Genomic DNA, 22671 nt, shown 5'->3' on the forward strand with positions numbered 1-22671 from the left:
TGGTACCTTGCACACGCTGAAGCTTCCCTGTACCTGCAGAAGCAAAACAGCCCCAAAGCATGATTGACCCTCCACCATGCTTCACAGTAGGCAAGGTGTTCTTTTCATCATAGGCCTTGTTCTTCCTCCTCCAAACATAGCGTTGATCCATGGGCCCAAACAGTTCTAATTTTGTTTCATCAGTCCACAGAACACTATCCCACAACTTTTGTGGTTTGTCCACATGGCTTTTGGCATACTGCAGTCGACTCTTCTTATTCTTTGGAGACAGCAAGGGGGTACGCCTGGGAGTTCTGGCACGGAGGCCTTCATTACGCAGTGTGCGTCTTATTGTCTGGGCTGAAACTTCTGTACCCACATCTGACAAATCTTTTCTCAGTTCCTCAGCAGTCACACGGGGACTTCTCTCCACTCTACGCTTCAGGTAGCGCACAGCAGTCGAAGTCAGCATCTTCTTTCTGCCACGACCAGGTAGCGTTTCAACAGTGCCCTTTGCCTTGAATTTGCGAATGATGCTTCCTAAGGTGTCTCTTGGTATGTTTAACATCTTTGCAATCTTCTTATAGCCATTGCCCTTCCTGTGAAGAGAAATCACCTCTTCTCTTGTCTTCCTGGACCATTCTCTTGCCTTCACCATGTTTGTAACCACACCAGTAAATGTCTAGAAGGAGCTGAGTATCACAGTCATTTTAAAGCTGCCTAATTGGTGCTTATTATGCTTGATTGCTGCTCGGTGACATCCACAGGTGTTTTCAATACCTGATGGAAAGCACCTGTATGAACCTCTGTTCTTCAGAGTGGTAGTCTTTAAGGGGTTGAATAATTGTGGCAATGAAGAAACCACATAAGAACCATTTACTACTGTATTACATAAACAATTGATGTCATTTTAGTTGCATTTGGGTAGTTACAACGTCCTTGTAGGATTTGATTCTGAATACAATTCCAAATGTACACTATAGTCCCTAAACCCCTTTACAGCATTGGGGGTTGAATAATTTTGGACACAACTGTATATTGTACATTCACATCAGTCCCTAACCCTCAAGGGGAGTACAATCTAAGGTCCCTAACTCACATTCATACATACACATACTAGGGACAATTTAGACAGGAGCCAATTAACCTACCAGCATGTCTTTGGAGTGTGGGAGGAAAGCAGAGCACCCAGAGGAAACCCACACAAGCACAGGGAGAACATGCAAACTCCATGCAGGAGGCACCATGGTCAGGAATTGAACCCATGACCCATTTACTGCAAGGCAGATGTGCTAACCACTAAGCCACTGTGCCGCCCACCACTAAGCTACTGTGGACAGTCCCTTTAAATGAAGGACAGTTGGGAGCTCTGCGATACAACTAGAAATACCTGAGCACTGAGGATACTGCCTATGATGGCAACGGGGCCCCATTCCACTTGTCAGGGCTCCCCCCTAAGTGGCAGAACATCAGGGCCCACTCGCTGCGACCCTGGTAGTTCCATCACTGCCTGGCAGCCTAATTTAGCCGGGGGGGGGGGCGAGGAATGACTTACGGGGGCAATTGCACCCCTGCAGCAACGCCACTGAGTAGCTCCCCTTTATTGGCTCTCTGTGCAGACCTCTCTCTATAGTGAAGAGCACAGAGTGTGTCAGGAGGATGTTCTCTCTCTGTATATTATAGAGAGGAATCCTTATCTGACAATCATCATTCACTGTGATCATCATCCAGACTAAATGTCTCCACTTTCTTTTACAGCTTCAGATATCAATTCTGACTCCACAACCTGAAAGCCTGAATGTACACGATGGAGTATTTTGTGGGGACATCACAGGGGGAAGAGGAGATACAACTTTTCTCTAGATTCAGCTCGTTCTGCTCGCTTCAGTCAGAAGGTGGTGGGAGGGGGGGATGTCCCTTTGCACTGCTTGTAACATCAATTCAGGGGCTAGTTAGCTGCTCTGATTGCGTTTTCAAGAGAGACAACTGTTGGCTCTACAAAACAGTACTGGGGTGATGCCTGCAGGCAGCTCCAGACATCTTTCCGGTATAACCACTTGAAGTCCAGTGACATACAGGTACATCGCTGGTCAGCAAGTGGTTAAAGTATAGCTAAGTTTTATAAATACAAATAAATTAAGTTTTGGATGGAATGGAGAGGGATTAGAACCCCTGTCTGGTTGATATTGCTGCCTGTGTCCCCATTGGGGAGATTCACCCTCTCTATTTGTCCTGTTTACTGTTATCATCAAAAGAGAAAGTAAAATAAAATCCCAAATTTCGTGTTGTCCCCAGAAAAGTAATAGAGGGGAAATCGTCCAATGGGGACACCATATTTATGCCATAAAAATAACTAAAATAGCCATGGTCAGGGGTGTATTTACCACAAGGCATTTGCCTAGGGCGGCATTTTTCAGGGGGGGGCAGCACTGGAAGAAGGGATGGAAGAAGGGACACACGCGGCATGGGGACCTGGTGGGTTCCGAGAGATGCTGTGGGTTTCATGACGGTGTATGCACAGCCTGATTCTCGTTCCTGGGGATGTCCAGAGCTGTAAAGGTGAGTGTCTTTCAATCTCTTGCCATGGGGGATGGTGGTTAGTGTAAGGGGGGCAGTGGTAGTGGAAGGCTCGGGTGGAGGGCAGGGGTGTTCTTGGTCAATGTCAGGCTCTTTCTGCGGAGGGGGGACGCCAATCTTTGTGTTGCCTAGGGCAGCACAAAACCTAAATACACCACTGGCCATAGTAACGCAGACACTAGTTCTGGTGAGAGCCGAGGATTCCCTCGCTTTGGAGGAACTTCCTCTCATTTTCTGTTTTGGCTATGAGACAGGAAGTGAGGGGAAATCTCTCCAATGGGACACAGATGGCAAAAAGACCTGACAGGAGTTATAGCCCTCCCTCATTTTATCCAAAATGAAAAATGTATTTATTACAGGTACTTATATAGCACTTTCAATTTACGTATATATATATACATATATATTGTACATTCACATCAGTCCCTAACCCTCAAGGGGCGTACAATCTAAGGTCCTTAACTCACATTCATACATACACATACTAGGGCCAATTTAGACAGGAGCCAATTAACGTACCAGCATGTCTTTGGAGTGTGGGAGGAAACCTGAGTACTTGGAGGAAGCTCACACAGGCACAGGGAGAACATGCAAACTCCAGGCAGGTAGTGCTGTGGTTGGGATTCAAACCATCGACCCGAGTACTGCCAGGAGTAAGTGCTAACCACCAGCCACTGTGCTGTCAAAATTAAGTTTTTCCTTCAGATCTATTTTAAAGCTGAAATTCAGGCAGATATAAAAGGCACAAATGGCTGCAGACCTGTAATCATTCATAAAGTGGTTGTAAACCTTTAACATGAAATATGAACAAAACATATCCTTCCATAGGGTATACTTGTCTTGAGTGTAATTTCTTTTTGCTGTCTAATTCCTCTGCTAGCTGTCATTTCTGACAGGTTTTCCTGACTTTAAGAGATAAAGGGGGTGGGGAAGGATCTCCAGGACACAGCCTGTGATTGACAGCCTCAGTTCTGCATGTGTCCTCTATGCTGTTTGGAAGGGGATGCATCCCTTTCCTCCAATCAGCTCTCAGAGCTCTCCTCTCTGAGCTGTGCAGAGTGTAAGTTCAGCTCCCTGCTTTCTGAAAGCTCAGATAAGCTATAGAAATTCTGGACTTTGAACTGACGTAGAGGAAATAGGGCTGCAGATTAACAGGTAGAGCATCTTTCTGGTATAGCCACTTGAAGTCCAGAGACATAGGAAGGAAGATTTGTTTCATCTGTGTATCACCTGAGGTCAGACACTTCACTAGGAATATGGAAGGGTTTACAGCCACTTTAAATGCAACTTTTTACATACTAGCATATTAGGAGCATGAATATCTGAATATGAACTGTTAGTGGCCTCTTGCAGTTCCTGTACAGTAGAGCTCAGACTTAGAGAAGGAGAACCAGCAGTCTTTTTTGCTGCAAAGCTCATGGGATGTTCCAGCTAGGAACATGTTGATAGGTGGAGAGAGCAGAGTGACAGATGATCTCACTAGTCTTCTGCTTCTCTAGCAAGGTCTCCTATCCTGCTAGAGAAGACTGAACTGCATGTCAGAGCTCTGTAAATATCTTGACTGGATGGACAAAACAATAAATCCTTTGGCAAATAGAGAACTAAATTATATGTGAACCTGTGAAGATAGAAAAATGGGGGACCCCTGTCTTTAACCTCCCTGGTGGTATTCCTGAGTGTAGCTCGGGGTAAAGTTTCAGCACCACAAGCGGTAACCCCGAGCTACACTCGGGAATACACTGCAGTGCTGCTCCGGGATCCCTTGATCACTTACCTTGTCCTGCGCTCCCGCGATGTCCCTCCTGCAGTGTCCCCAGCAATGTCCTCCAGCGGATGCCGGCATCTGTCATCTGGGTTCTGTCCCCTGCAAGCGTCAGGATGTATGGGGGATGGAACTGGCGGGAAATTCAAAAATGTGAAAAAGTGACATTCACTAAATACACTAAAATCACATAGTATTACATTCCTGTATCAAACCATTTCACATACATTTTGTCCCGAGTGCTTTGTCCGGCGCCCTGCCTGCATTTTTACTGTTCTTTCTGCCTGGAAACTGAGAAAAGTCCATGGCGTCCAAAAAGTGTCCCTTTAGGTCAAAAGCGGCTAGAGAACAGCGATAGTAAATCAGAACCACTTGCAGAATTGAGTGATAATGATTTGTGGGGGAAATTCGTCATCAGACACTGAAAACGATTCTGCGACTTTGCTCAGTGATGTGTGAACTTGGCGCTCTATTTCAAATTTCAGTGTTTTTGGTTTGATTATATTATTGAATTAAATTTATTAATATTATATTATTATTTTTTATGATTATTTATTAAATTATAATTTATGATTTCGTGTTTCAAATTTTATCATACCCGGGATGTTTACTAGACTCTTGTTCAGACAGATTTCAGTGAGTTATTCCTAAAAATTAATTACAGCCTACAATAAAAAAAATACATATTTCCATGCAAAAAAATGTACCGCTTTGAGCACAGAAATATGGACATAATCAGACCGCTAGGGAGGTTACTGTTGAATGTCTTACATTGCATTCCTGGCTGATGTTGGCACCACCAGTCAGTGACCTGGAATGAGCTTCTGTCCAATGACATTTATATGCTCCTCATGTGTGATTGTTTCAGTCAGTCGCCCTCTCTCGTCCTTCTCTGTCTCTCTCCCCCTTCTCTCTCTTTTCTTTCTCTCTCTCCTTCCCTCTCACCCTCCTCTTGTCTCTTCCCTCTTTTTCTCTCTAGAAAGGTCGACTTCCTTCAATTTTCCAAATATTTTTCCTAAAACAGTTGCGTTTATCAACTAGTTTTTCCAAATGATTCCCTATAGCAGATGTTGGTGCCCAGCCCCATATGACCCCAGTTAGGCCCCATTCACACTCCATGTAGCAGGAATGCACACTTGTTTCAGTGTGGACAGTTGCATGTTATTTCATTAAGCATTGACAAAATGCACAACCATACATGTGCTTCTACCTGCATTTGGGGCGCCTTTAACAATGAATGGCAGACAAACATGACATGCTTTTTTCACGCGTTTCCTGTGCGTTTGGTCGCATGTTTAGGAAATGTGAATTGTGAATGAGGCCTCAAGCTTATTGTTCACTGCAGTTTAACCTCTTCGGGACCACCCACCACACTTATACTGCGGCAGGGGGGCCTTGATGCGCTGGATCACGTACATGTATGTTATTTGTTGTTTCCAGGCAGGGGGCACATGCACCCGCCATCCTGGATCTGCTTTCATTCACTAACAGCACAAGCCGATCAGCGGGTCCCAGGTAATGATTTATGACCAGAACCCATTGAGCGAATGACAGAAGAGAACCCTGGGTTGATAAACAGCACAGGGCTCTACAGCTAGAAGAAATGTGTTGTTTTTTCTCCCTACAAAACAGGGAGTAAAAGCCAGCACATCGCTCAGTAAAATCAGCACACAGTAAATACAGTAAACATTGTTGGGCACACATTTAACCCTTTGATTACTCTTAAATGTTAACCCTTTCCCAGCTAGTGTCATTAATACAGTGAGAGTGTACAGTATATTATTAGCACTGACTACTGTATTAGTGTCACTGGTGATGTCAGTGGCAGAGAGTCAGTTCCCCCCAGTGTTAGTGTCAGATTGCCCGCCGCACTATCACAGTCCCACTATAAGTTGCTGATCACCGCCATTACTACTATATAGAAAAAAAAATTCTAGTATATATGTCATAGTTTGTAGACATTATAACTTTCACAAAAATAATTAATATACACTTATTGGGATTTTTTTTACCAAAGACAAATAGCAGAATCCATTTTGGCCTACATTTATGAACAAATTTGATTTCTTTTATATTTGTTTTTGTTGGATATATTTTGTAAAATAAATGCAAAATATAAATATTTTTTTTTTTAAATGTTTGGACTTTATTTTTTTATAGCTCAAAAAAAAAAACCCCGGTGGTGATCAACTACCACCAAAAGAAAGCTCTATTTGGAAGAAAAATAAAATGATATAAAATTAATTTGGTTACAGTGTTGTGTGACTGTGCAACTGTTAGTTAAAGTAGCATAGTGCTAAATAGCAAAAAATGTCCTGGTCATGAAGAGGGTAAAATCTTCCAGAGTTGAAGTGGATAGAGGCGTTGCACATTTCCAATGTTTTGGTTGTTTTAGCTAGGTATTAGTGTACTTCTATTCCCTGTGATGTTTGTCTTCTCCTGTAATGATGGGCTCACATGTTGTGTATACAGTGTAGTATCATGGCTGATCAATTCCCCTGTCTGTGTCAATACAGCGAGCTTGTTCCTTCACCAGAATGACAGACAACTTGTGCCAGTCCCGCAGTGATCAGTACACGCCTTACCATATCATCTGTTACATCACAAATGTGGGAGTGCTAATGTGATGAAAACACTTCTTTTCCAGAATGGTGATTGCTCTACCTCTGTCACATCTAATTACTATTTAATGTTCACCTGCAGAGCACTAGACTGAGAGACCCGGGGAAGATGGGATATGTAACTTCTTCCTAGGAAGTGTCAGTTCTTACACTACAGACAGATGTCTTACTTTGCCATGTGTTAGGTGGAATGCCTCATGTTTGAGCACAGAAACAGAAAATACTGAAAACGGAATGTGAAGATTTACTGTATTATAGGCTGTGTGTATGGGGTGAAAAGTACAAGGTGAAGGTGGGAGGGATTATAATGCATTTACCGTAAAGATTCAATTAGTGATCCCTCATTATAAAATCGATCTGCATTTCAATGTCACAATGGCTTCCCTCATTTTTTGGATAATAATATTAATTAGTAAGTAATATTTCCCTGCAGATAATAACCCCACATTGTGTAGACTGGATGCAACACTGAAGCAGAGCAGTATTCCTGTAAATTCATTCGAAGACATAAAATCATCCGTACTTGTCGATTGGATCAGAATAGACTCATTTCAGCAGCTCTTCTTCTTCTGCTATTTTAGAATGAATTTAGGATTTTTTTCACCCCTATATACTGAAGACAATGCCATCTTGGATCATACTAGTCACCCTTCTGCCTGATTGTATCAATCTCTCACAAATGTGAAACAAATATTCCTTACATGTGGACAAAAATACTCCCCCCTCATGTACAGTACATGGGAAGAACATTTGTAGAACAGGCCTAGCAAGAGCACTGCTGATGGTGTATTGAGTGACGTCACCCAGACAGCTTGAGCCGCACATTTTGGAATCTCTTCTATGCTGAGACTGCTTCATCAGCTGTGCATGCGCGGTCCTGTGGAAATTGAACATGCATATCTCCTACATTGTGACATGAGTTGTCATATGGGGACGTTTTATAGCTGGCTAGAGTTCTGCTTTATATCAGACAACTGAAACAATTGAGTACTGTCCGTGATACTTTTTTTTATTTGCACTAACATACAATTTTGAGGACAAGCTTTCGGGGAGCGTCCCCTTCTTTAGGTCCAAGCAGTACTGCTTGGACCTGAAGAAGGGGACACTCCCCGAAAGCTTGTCCTCAAAATTGTATGTTAGTGCAAATAAAAAAAAGTATCACGGACAGTACTCAATTGTTTCTGTCGCAGATGCACTAATACGGCTACAAACACCTCTATCAGACAACTAAAACTAATGTCAGTTATGGGTGGAAGCGGCTGAGTCTCCAGCTTCTTCCTGACATTCCATTAGCTCCGTCCTCCTCCCAGCACAGGAGGCTCAGTACAATTGCTGTCCTTGGTGCTGTACAATGATTACATTAGGTGGACTGACCCTCCCATTGAATGTTGAATAAATCATCTGTTAGCATTGACAGAAAATCCATCCTAATCATGAGACAGAGACCTGCAATGATCAGATCCAGATATGAGCCCCATGGGAAGAACAGTTAGAATGTCAATAAAAAGACAATATTTAGTTCAAGGATATTAAGTTTTGTTTTGTAAGAAATTAATTCAGCATAAAACAGACGTCTGTATCTTTTCATATCAGTGTCTCCTCTAAAATGACAAGTAAAGTCACTGAGCTAGTGTAATTTTTAACTTTGCGTGTGTATGGTGGCTTTGAAAACAGGTGTTAAAGATGAACCATGGTATATTCATGTCTAAGAGGTCAGCAGGTCATAAGCTTCTCTTAAGAATAGCAATTGGAATGTAAAAAGATATTGGTATGCAGTAGAACAAAGAAGGTATATGTCTTTTATAAAGAAAATCATGTCTAATCTATAATATAGTTAGTTGGATAATTATTTCATATAATTAATTTATTAGTTAGGAATAGTGTGTGATAAGTTTAGTATCAATTATTGTTGGTTATATGCATTTATGTGATCATTGTCTCTTTCTAAAGATATGTGAAGCCATTGTATATCACGTAACAGTATCATGTATTTCTGTCGTCTAAGAGGTTTGAAGATAATGTCACACTAAGAATATAAGTATAGAAGGTTTACAACTATGGACACTAAGAGTTATAAGTATAGAAGAAGTACAAAAAAGGCTTTTACTTACCGTATTTTCCGGCGTATAAGACGACCCCCTACTTTTCCTGTTAAAATATAGGGTTTGAGCTATACTCACTGTATAAGACTACCCCTCTTCCAACGCACACCAAATAAAAATGAAAAAACATCAGATTTGATTTCAATATGGTATGCTATTTCAGTATGGTATTCCAATGATGGGGTGCTATTCCTCCCACTGACACCAATGATGAGGCACTACTCCTCCCACTGACACCAATGATGGGGCACTCTTTCATCCACTGACACCAATGATGGGGCACTATTCCTCCCACTGATACCAATGATGGGACACTATTCCTCCCACTGACACCAATGATGGTGCCCCATCATTAGTGTCAGTGTGTGAGGAATAGTGCTCCATCATTAGTCAGTGGGAGGAATAGTGCCCCATCATTAGTCAGTGGGAGGAATAGTGCCCCATCATTGGTGTCAGTGGGAAGAATCGTGCCCCATCATTGGTGTCAGTGGGAGGAATAGTGTCCCATCATTAGTGACAGTGGGAGGAATAGTGCTCCATCATTGGTGTCAGTGGGAGGAATAGTGCTCCATCATTGGTGTCAGTGGGAGGAATAGTGCTCCATCATTGGTGTCAGTGGGAGGAATAGTGCCCCATCATTGGTATTAGTGGGAGGAATAGCGCCCCATCATTGGTGTCAGTGGGAGGAATAGCGCCCCATCATTGGTATCAGTGGCAGGAATTGCGCCCCATCATTGGTGTCAGTGGGGGAGGAATAGTGCCCCATCATTGGTATCAGTGGGAGGAATAGTGCCCCATCATTGGTATCAGGGGGGAGAATAGTGCCCCATCGTTGGTATCAGTGGGAGGAATAGTGCCCCATCGTTGGTATCAGTGGGGAGAATAGTGCCCCATCGTTGGTGTCAGTGGGGGAGGAATAGTGCCCCATCATTGGTATCAGTGGGGGAGGAATAGTGCCCCATCATGGGTATCAGTGGGGGAGGAATAGTGCCCCATCATTGGTATCAGTGGGGAGAATAGTGCCTCATCGAAGGTGTCAGTGGGGGAGGAACAGTGCCTCATCGTTGGTGTCAGTGGGGGAGGAACAGTGCCTCATCGTTGGTGTCAGTGTGGAGGAGGAATAGTGCCCCATCTTTAGTGTCAGTGGGGGAGAGGAGCGGCTGCTCCTTCTTTCAGTTCGGCCGCTCGATTTTCGCGGGGCCGCTCGGCTCCGCCTCCTCGCCGGTGATTGGTCTCCTGTGTGCCTTTCCAGTGCTGGCGCCCAATCACCGGTGAGGAGGCGGAGCCGAGCGGCCGCGTGACCATCGAGCGGCCGAACTGAAAGAAGGAGCAGCCGCACTTCCTGGACCGGATCGTCGTGGGACCGGAGCCAGGTAAGGTACAGCAGCCTCTCTGCCCACCCCTGTACTTAGTGTCCCTTGGAGGAGGAGGGGGGCAGCGCCGCGCCGCCCCTCGAAAAAGTGCCGCCCTGACACCGCACCGGCGTATAAGACGACCCCCGACTTTTCAGAAGATTTTCAGGGGTTGAAAAGTCGTCTTATACGCCGGAAAATACGGTATTTAGCTCACACTAAATTAGGAAATAACTGTTTAGTGGGTTGGTCTGGTAAAATATATATAAGATGTGCCTTAGAGATAGAGAGACACATATACTCACACTCACAGACACACATCAATACATTATACAGCTGACACACACTGACATTTTTGTTTTCTTAAGGCCTACAAAGCCTTGATACACCTGTTGTCTTCCCTGCCAAGACTGAAACATTTGTCATAGAACAGGCAAGACATTAGATATTTCTTTTCAAAGCTAATTTCTTTTTTCCGTAATCTACAACTTTTGGTATATTTTACTCTGTATTTTATTTTATCTTTTGTATTCATTTTATGTTGATGCCAAGAGTGAATTAAATAAAAGTCACACTGTTTTAAATCAGCCTGGCACTAGAACACTTTACCTCAAACGCCTAAGACAGACACTTAAATAATATAAGTGTCGCGATATTTAACATGTTTTGTAAATATTTTTAAGATGTAAATAATCAATAAAAATATTGTCTTGTCCAGTTGTCTCTGCTTATTTATACCGATCAGCCGTACCTTTTTGACCATTCACCTAATATTCAGCAGGTCCCCCTTTTGCTACCAAAACAACTGTGAACCATCAAGTCATGGACACTACTAGACCTCTGAATGTATGTTGGTGGTATCTGGCACCAAGCTGTCAGTAGCAGATTTTTTTAAGTCCTGTAAGTAAGATGGGGCCCCTAGCACATCCCAGAGATGCTCAACTGGATTGAGATCTGAAAAATTTGGAGGCCAAGTCAACACCTCAAACTTGTTGTGTTCCTCAAATCATTCCTGAACCATTTTTGCAAAAGTCTTGCGCGGAAGTATAATTCAGTTAGGAATTAGAGGGACTTGTCATGCGCTGCATGCAGTAGATATATTCCACATACACATTACATCTTATCAAAAATCATTCTACACATCTGCTGTGTGTAACGCATGAAAAGTCCCACTAATTCCTAACACATGAAGGAATATGAGCGTAAACAGCAATGATGTGATGCCATATAACAGCCCAACTCCAGCAAAGTAGAGAAAAGTCCACTCTTGCAGCGCTGGGGGAAGAACGGTCTCTTTCACTTACCTGATTCCAAGCTGCAGCCAGCTCCAGTGCTCTCCTCCTCCACCGAAGGCCTGAACACCATCACATATCATACAGGAACATTACCCTCTATGGTAGGATGAGGAGACTGGAGTGTGACCACAGCCACTCACAACCTACAGAGGAGCTGCGGGGAACCAGTCACAGCGCTGGAGGAGCCTACTGGAACAAAGAATGGGGTAATGCTGGGTACACACAGATCAAAATGTATCTAGTTCAGCAGGGACCAGCCAAATTGTGATCTGTGTGCAGCCCTCCCTGATAGACAGAAGCCAATCATTAAATCAGCTTCTGCTGAATGGGAATGCTGGAAAACCTTGTTTGATCAGCAGCTTTTAGCCAATCAGCTGCAGCACTGATCAGTGTATTCTGGCAGGGGAGAGTCCCCACTGTCAGAACACAATGTCCCAGTGGGGGATTCCTGCACCCACCTCACCAGCTTAAAGTCTAAGTTCACCTTTTAGTACACGTTACACCCATATTCAGGGGGTAACATGTAACATGATCTAGTTGCCCCCTCCCCTCCTCAGCACCCCCCCCCCCCCCAGTGTGACAGTAGACAGAAGATCTCCCCACACCCGCTGTCACATTTTGAAAACAGCCTGACTACATGGGGGTTCTGCAACACAACCACATCATTCCTTCACAGGAATCTGTGAGTGTAGAAGCAGACTTGTCATTTGAATGAATTGTGAGTAGGGGCGGACTGACCATTTGGAAACTCGGTCACTGCCCGAGGGCCCGGGGTCAGTAGGGGGCCCCATGAGATGCCCCTGGTACCTTTTTCATAGACTTTTTTGAGTTTGGGCAAGGACACAGGGGCCCCATGATCCCCTATTGCCCGGGGGCCCCATGAGTTGTCAGTCCGCCCCTGGTTGCGAGTACACTGATCAACACGCCCATTGTTCATTCACAGTGTCTACAGCTCTGAAAATGACAGCCTGTACTGACAGACGGCACAGAGTTGTAGGCAGCGTCTGCAGGAGACACGTTGCAGGATCCTGTTTTAAATAATAATAAATGTGAATTTTTATTTGCAAAAATATGTACATTCATTATTTTTTAAATAAATGTGAACCCAAACTTGAAGTATTTATACCGTAATCCTCTTCTCTTAGACTAATAGGTGGGGGAGTGTTTGTATGTATGAGTGCATGTATACATGTAATATGTGTGTATGTATATATGTAATATGAGTGTATGTATATATGTAATATGTGTGTATGTATACATGTAATATGCGTGTATGTATATATGAAATATGCGTGTATGTATACATGTAATATGCGTGTATGTATATATGTAATATGAGTGTATGTATATATGTAATATGAGTGTATGTATATATGTAATATGCGTGTATGTATACATGTAATATGTGTGTATGTATATATGTAATATGAGTGTATGTATATATGTAATATGAGTGTATGTATACATGTAATATGCGTGTATGTATATATGTAATATGAGTGTATGTATACATGTAATATGCGTGTATGTATATATGTAATATGAGTGTATGTATACATGTAATATGCGTGTATGTATATATGTAATATGCGTGTATGTATATATGAAATATGCGTGTATGTATATATGTAATATGCGTGTGTGTATATATGAAATATGCGTGTATGTATATATGTAATATGCGTGTATGTATATATGTAATATGAGGGTATGTACAGTATATATGTAATATGAGCGTATGTATATATGTAATATGAGGGTATGCACTGTATATATGTAATATGAGTGTATGTATACATGTAATATGCGTGTATGTATATATGTAATATGAGTGTATGTATATATGTAATATGAGTGTATGTATACATGTAATATGAGGGTATGTATATATGTAATATGAGGGTATGTATACATGTAATATGCATGTATGTATATATGTAATATGAGTGTATGTATATATGTAATATGAGGGTATGTATACATGTAATATGCATGTATGTATATATGTAATATGAGGGTATGCACTGTATATATGTAATATGTGTGTATGTATATATGAAATATGTGTGTATCTATATATGTAATATGCGTGTATGTATATATGTAATATGAGTGTATGTATACATGTAATATGTGTGTATGTATATATGTAATATGCGTGTATGTATATATGAAATATGCGTGTATGTATATATGTAATATGCGTGTATGTATATATGTAATATGAGGGTATGTACAGTATATATGTAATATGAGTGTATGTATATATGTAATATGCGTGTATGTATATATGAAATATGCGTGTATGTATATATGTAATATGAGGGTATGTATATATGTAATATGAGGGTATGTACTGTATATATGAAATATGCATGTATGTATATATGTAATATGCATGTATGTATATATGTAATATGAGGGTATGTATATATGTAATATGAGTGTATGTATACATGTAATATAGGGTATGTATACATGTAATATGAGGGTATATATACATGTAGTATGAGTGTATGTATATATGTAATGTGCGTGTATGTATATATGTAATATGAGGGCATGTACTGTATATATGAAATATGCGTGTATGTATATATGTAATATGCGTGTATGTATATATGTAATATGAGGGTATGTATATATGTAATAGGAGTGTATGTATATATGTAATATGTGTGTATGTATATATGTAATATGAGTGTATGTATACATGTAATAGGAGTGTATGTATATATGTAATATGCGTGTATGTATATATGTAATATGAGGGTATGTACAGTATATATGTAATATGAGTGTATGTATATATGTAATATGAGTGTATGTATACATGTAATATAGGGTATGTATACATGTAATATGAGGGTATATATACATGTAGTATGAGTGTATGTATACATGTAATATAGGGTATGTATACATGTAATATGAGGGTATATATACATGTAGTATGAGTGTATGTATATATGTAATGTGCGTGTATGTATATATGTAATATGAGGGCATGTACTGTATATATGAAATATGCGTGTATGTATATATGTAATATGCGTGTATGTATATATGTAATATGAGGGTATGTATATATGTAATAGGAGTGTATGTATATATGTAATATGTGTGTATGTATATATGTAATATGAGTGTATGTATACATGTAATAGGAGTGTATGTATATATGTAATATGCGTGTATGTATATATGTAATATGAGGGTATGTACAGTATATATGTAATATGAGTGTATGTATATATGTAATATGAGGGTATGCACTGTATATATGAAATATGAGTGTATGTATACATGTAATATGCGTGTATGTATATATGTAATATGAGTGTATGTATATATGTAATATGAGGGTATGTATATATGTAATAGGAGTGTATGTATACATGTAATATGCGTGTATGTATATATGTAATATGAGGGTATGTATATATGTAATAGGAGTGTATGTATATATGTAATATGTGTGTATGTATATATGTAATATGAGTGTATGTATACATGTAATAGGAGTGTATGTATATATGTAATATGCGTGTATGTATATATGTAATATGAGGGTATGTACAGTATATATGTAATATGAGTGTATGTATATATGTAATATGAGGGTATGCACTGTATATATGAAATATGAGTGTATGTATATATGTAATATGTGTGTATGTATATATGTAATATGCGTGTATGTATATATGAAATATGCGTGTATGTATATATGTAATATGAGTGTATGTATATATGTAATATGCGTGTATGTATATATGAAATATGCGTGTATGTATATATGTAATATGAGGGTATGTATATATGTAATATGAGGGTATGTACTGTATATATGAAATATGCATGTATGTATATATGTAATATGCATGTATGTATATATGTAATATGAGGGTATGTATATATGTAATATGAGTGTATATATACATGTAATATGAGGGTATGTATACATGTAATATGAGGGTATGTATACATGTAATATGAGGGTATATATACATGTAGCATGAGTGTATGTATATATGTAATGTGCGTGTATGTATATATGTAATATGAGGGCATGTACTGTATATATGAAATATGCGTGTATGTATATATATAATATGCGTGTATGTATATATGTAATATGAGGGTATGTATATATGTAATAGGAGTGTATGTATATATGTAATATGTGTGTATGTATATATGTAATATGAGTGTATGTATACATGTAATAGGAGTGTATGTATATATGTAATATGCGTGTATGTATATATGTAATATGAGGGTATGTACAGTATATATGTAATATGAGTGTATGTATATATGTAATATGAGGGTATGCACTGTATATATGAAATATGAGTGTATGTATACATGTAATATGCGTGTATGTATATATGTAATATGAGTGTATGTATACATGTAATATGAGGGTATGTATATATGTAATAGGAGTGTATGTATATATGTAATATGAGGGTATGTATACATGTAATATGCATGTATGTATATATGTAATATGAGTGTATGTATATATGTAATATGTGTGTATGTATATATGAAATATGTGTGTATCTATATATGTAATATGCGTGTATGTATATATGTAATATGAGTGTATGTATACATGTAATATGTGTGTATGTATATATGTAATATGCGTGTATGTATATATGAAATATGTGTGTATGTATATATGTAATATGAGTGTATGTATGTATATATGTAATATGCGTGTATGTATATATGAAATATGCGTGTATGTATATATGTAATATGAGGGTATGTATATATGTAATATGAGGGTATGTACTGTATATATGAAATATGCATGTATGTATATATGTAATATGCATGTATGTATATATGTAATATGAGGGTATGTATATATGTAATATGAGTGTATATATACATGTAATATGAGGGTATGTATACATGTAATATGAGGGTATGTATACATGTAATATGAGGGTATATATACATGTAGTATGAGTGTATGTATATATGTAATGTGCGTGTATGTATATATGTAATATGAGGGCATGTACTGTATATATGAAATATGCGTGTATGTATATATGTAATATGCGTGTATGTATATATGTAATATGAGGGTATGTATATATGTAATAGGAGTGTATGTATATATGTAATATGTGTGTATGTATATATGTAATATGAGGGTATGTATACATGTAATATGAGGGTATTTATACATGTAATATGAGTGTATGTATACATGTAATAGGAGTGTATGTATATATGTAATATGAGGGTATGTATATATGTAATATGAGGGTATGTATACATGTAATATGAGTGTATGTATACATATAATATGAGGGTATGTATATATGTAACATGCGTGTATGTATATATGTAATATGAGTATATGTATATATGTAATATGAGTGTATGTATATATGTATTATGAGGGTATGTATATATGTAATATGCATATATGTAATATGAGTGTATATATATATGTAATTTGTGTGTTTGTATACATGTAATATGAGTGTATGTATATATGTAATATGCGTGTATATATATGTGTAATATGAGTTTATGTATATATGTAATATGCATATATGTAATATGAGTGTATGTATATATGTAATGTGTGTGTATGTATATATGTAATATGAGTGTATGTATATATGTAATATGAGTGTATGTATATATGTATTATGAGGGTATGTATATATGTAATATGCATATATGTAATATGAGTGTATATATATATGTAATTTGCGTGTTTGTATACATGTAATATGAGTGTATGTATATATGTAATATGCGTGTATATATATGTGTAATATGAGTGTATGTATATATGTATTATGTGTGTATGTATATATGCAATATGAATGTATGTATACATGTAATATGAGTGTATGTATATATGTAATATGCGTGTATGTATATATGTAATATGCGTGTATGTATATATGTAATATGCATGTATGTATATATGTAATATGAGTGTATGTATACATGTAATATGAGTGTATGTTTAAATAATATGTAATATGAGTGTATGTATATATGTAATATGAGGGTATGTATATATGTAATATGCGTGTATGTATATATGTAATATGCATGTATGTATATATGTAATATGAGTGTATGTATACATGTAATATGAGTGTATGTATAAATAATATGTAATATGCGTGTATGTATATATGTAATATGCGTGTATGTATATATGTAATATGAGGGTATGTATATATGTAATAGGAGTGTATGTATACATGTAATATGCGTGTATGTATATATGTAATATGAGGGTATGTATATATGTAATAGGAGTGTATGTATATATGTAATATGTGTGTATGTATATATGTAATATGAGTGTATGTATACATGTAATAGGAGTGTATGTATATATGTAATATGCGTGTATGTATATATGTAATATGAGGGTATGTACAGTATATATGTAATATGAGTGTATGTATATATGTAATATGAGGGTATGCACTGTATATATGAAATATGAGTGTATGTATACATGTAATATGCGTGTATGTATATATGTAATATGAGTGTATGTATATATGTAATATGAGGGTATGTATATATGTAATAGGAGTGTATGTATACATGTAATATGCGTGTATGTATATATGTAATATGAGGGTATGTATATATGTAATAGGAGTGTATGTATATATGTAATATGTGTGTATGTATATATGTAATATGAGTGTATGTATACATGTAATAGGAGTGTATGTATATATGTAATATGCGTGTATGTATATATGTAATATGAGGGTATGTACAGTATATATGTAATATGAGTGTATGTATATATGTAATATGAGGGTATGCACTGTATATATGAAATATGAGTGTATGTATACATGTAATATGCGTGTATGTATATATGTAATATGAGTGTATGTATATATGTAATATGAGGGTATGTATATATGTAATAGGAGTGTATGTATACATGTAATATGCGTGTATGTATATATGTAATATGAGGGTATGTATATATGTAATAGGAGTGTATGTATATATGTAATATGTGTGTATGTATATATGTAATATGAGTGTATGTATACATGTAATAGGAGTGTATGTATATATGTAATATGCGTGTATGTATATATGTAATATGAGGGTATGTACAGTATATATGTAATATGAGTGTATGTATATATGTAATATGAGGGTATGCACTGTATATATGAAATATGAGTGTATGTATATATGTAATATGTGTGTATGTATATATGTAATATGCGTGTATGTATATATGAAATATGCGTGTATGTATATATGTAATATGAGTGTATGTATATATGTAATATGCGTGTATGTATATATGAAATATGCGTGTATGTATATATGTAATATGAGGGTATGTATATATGTAATATGAGGGTATGTACTGTATATATGAAATATGCATGTATGTATATATGTAATATGCATGTATGTATATATGTAATATGAGGGTATGTATATATGTAATATGAGTGTATATATACATGTAATATGAGGGTATGTATACATGTAATATGAGGGTATGTATACATGTAATATGAGGGTATATATACATGTAGCATGAGTGTATGTATATATGTAATGTGCGTGTATGTATATATGTAATATGAGGGCATGTACTGTATATATGAAATATGCGTGTATGTATATATATAATATGCGTGTATGTATATATGTAATATGAGGGTATGTATATATGTAATAGGAGTGTATGTATATATGTAATATGTGTGTATGTATATATGTAATATGAGTGTATGTATACATGTAATAGGAGTGTATGTATATATGTAATATGCGTGTATGTATATATGTAATATGAGGGTATGTACAGTATATATGTAATATGAGTGTATGTATATATGTAATATGAGGGTATGCACTGTATATATGAAATATGAGTGTATGTATACATGTAATATGCGTGTATGTATATATGTAATATGAGTGTATGTATACATGTAATATGAGGGTATGTATATATGTAATAGGAGTGTATGTATATATGTAATATGAGGGTATGTATACATGTAATATGCATGTATGTATATATGTAATATGAGTGTATGTATATATGTAATATGTGTGTATGTATATATGAAATATGTGTGTATCTATATATGTAATATGCGTGTATGTATATATGTAATATGAGTGTATGTATACATGTAATATGTGTGTATGTATATATGTAATATGCGTGTATGTATATATGAAATATGTGTGTATGTATATATGTAATATGAGTGTATGTATGTATATATGTAATATGCGTGTATGTATATATGAAATATGCGTGTATGTATATATGTAATATGAGGGTATGTATATATGTAATATGAGGGTATGTACTGTATATATGAAATATGCATGTATGTATATATGTAATATGCATGTATGTATATATGTAATATGAGGGTATGTATATATGTAATATGAGTGTATATATACATGTAATATGAGGGTATGTATACATGTAATATGAGGGTATGTATACATGTAATATGAGGGTATATATACATGTAGTATGAGTGTATGTATATATGTAATGTGCGTGTATGTATATATGTAATATGAGGGCATGTACTGTATATATGAAATATGCGTGTATGTATATATGTAATATGCGTGTATGTATATATGTAATATGAGGGTATGTATATATGTAATAGGAGTGTATGTATATATGTAATATGTGTGTATGTATATATGTAATATGAGGGTATGTATACATGTAATATGAGGGTATTTATACATGTAATATGAGTGTATGTATACATGTAATAGGAGTGTATGTATATATGTAATATGAGGGTATGTATATATGTAATATGAGGGTATGTATACATGTAATATGAGTGTATGTATACATATAATATGAGGGTATGTATATATGTAACATGCGTGTATGTATATATGTAATATGAGTATATGTATATATGTAATATGAGTGTATGTATATATGTATTATGAGGGTATGTATATATGTAATATGCATATATGTAATATGAGTGTATATATATATGTAATTTGTGTGTTTGTATACATGTAATATGAGTGTATGTATATATGTAATATGCGTGTATATATATGTGTAATATGAGTTTATGTATATATGTAATATGCATATATGTAATATGAGTGTATGTATATATGTAATGTGTGTGTATGTATATATGTAATATGAGTGTATGTATATATGTAATATGAGTGTATGTATATATGTATTATGAGGGTATGTATATATGTAATATGCATATATGTAATATGAGTGTATATATATATGTAATTTGCGTGTTTGTATACATGTAATATGAGTGTATGTATATATGTAATATGCGTGTATATATATGTGTAATATGAGTGTATGTATATATGTATTATGTGTGTATGTATATATGCAATATGAATGTATGTATACATGTAATATGAGTGTATGTATATATGTAATATGCGTGTATGTATATATGTAATATGCGTGTATGTATATATGTAATATGCATGTATGTATATATGTAATATGAGTGTATGTATACATGTAATATGAGTGTATGTTTAAATAATATGTAATATGAGTGTATGTATATATGTAATATGAGGGTATGTATATATGTAATATGCGTGTATGTATATATGTAATATGCATGTATGTATATATGTAATATGAGTGTATGTATACATGTAATATGAGTGTATGTATAAATAATATGTAATATGCGTGTATGTATATATGTAATATGCGTGTATGTATATATGTAATATGAGGGTATGTATATATGTAATAGGAGTGTATGTATACATGTAATATGCGTGTATGTATATATGTAATATGAGGGTATGTATATATGTAATAGGAGTGTATGTATATATGTAATATGTGTGTATGTATATATGTAATATGAGTGTATGTATACATGTAATAGGAGTGTATGTATATATGTAATATGCGTGTATGTATATATGTAATATGAGGGTATGTACAGTATATATGTAATATGAGTGTATGTATATATGTAATATGAGGGTATGCACTGTATATATGAAATATGAGTGTATGTATACATGTAATATGCGTGTATGTATATATGTAATATGAGTGTATGTATATATGTAATATGAGGGTATGTATATATGTAATAGGAGTGTATGTATACATGTAATATGCGTGTATGTATATATGTAATATGAGGGTATGTATATATGTAATAGGAGTGTATGTATATATGTAATATGTGTGTATGTATATATGTAATATGAGTGTATGTATACATGTAATAGGAGTGTATGTATATATGTAATATGCGTGTATGTATATATGTAATATGAGGGTATGTACAGTATATATGTAATATGAGTGTATGTATATATGTAATATGAGGGTATGCACTGTATATATGAAATATGAGTGTATGTATATATGTAATATGTGTGTATGTATATATGTAATATGCGTGTATGTATATATGAAATATGCGTGTATGTATATATGTAATATGAGTGTATGTATATATGTAATATGCGTGTATGTATATATGAAATATGCGTGTATGTATATATGTAATATGAGGGTATGTATATATGTAATATGAGGGTATGTACTGTATATATGAAATATGCATGTATGTATATATGTAATATGCATGTATGTATATATGTAATATGAGGGTATGTATATATGTAATATGAGTGTATATATACATGTAATATGAGGGTATGTATACATGTAATATGAGGGTATGTATACATGTAATATGAGGGTATATATACATGTAGCATGAGTGTATGTATATATGTAATGTGCGTGTATGTATATATGTAATATGAGGGCATGTACTGTATATATGAAATATGCGTGTATGTATATATGTAATATGCGTGTATGTATATATGTAATATGAGGGTATGTATATATGTAATAGGAGTGTATGTATATATGTAATATGTGTGTATGTATAT

General features: G+C 35.9%; 1 protein-coding gene across 2 annotated transcripts in view; it reads left to right on the plus strand.

Annotated features, from left to right (window-relative positions):
• The window catches only part of LOC149430725 (class I histocompatibility antigen, F10 alpha chain-like), a 46192-nt gene extending 44323 nt beyond the window's left edge, over positions 1-1869 (plus strand). For both annotated transcript variants that reach the window (XM_089666050.1, XM_089666051.1), the window contains one exon: positions 1738-1869. In XM_089666050.1, the coding sequence (XP_089522176.1) occupies positions 1738-1769 (32 nt within the window). In that variant the 3' untranslated portion in view covers positions 1770-1869. The remainder of the gene's footprint in view (positions 1-1737) is intronic.
• The last annotated feature ends 20802 nt before the right edge of the window (positions 1870-22671 follow it).

The sequence above is a fragment of the Staurois parvus genome, unplaced genomic scaffold (genome assembly GCF_062004578.1).
Source record: "Staurois parvus isolate SC_StPar_1 unplaced genomic scaffold, SC_StPar_1.0 ptg002493l, whole genome shotgun sequence".
Lineage (NCBI taxonomy): Eukaryota > Metazoa > Chordata > Amphibia > Anura > Ranidae > Staurois > Staurois parvus.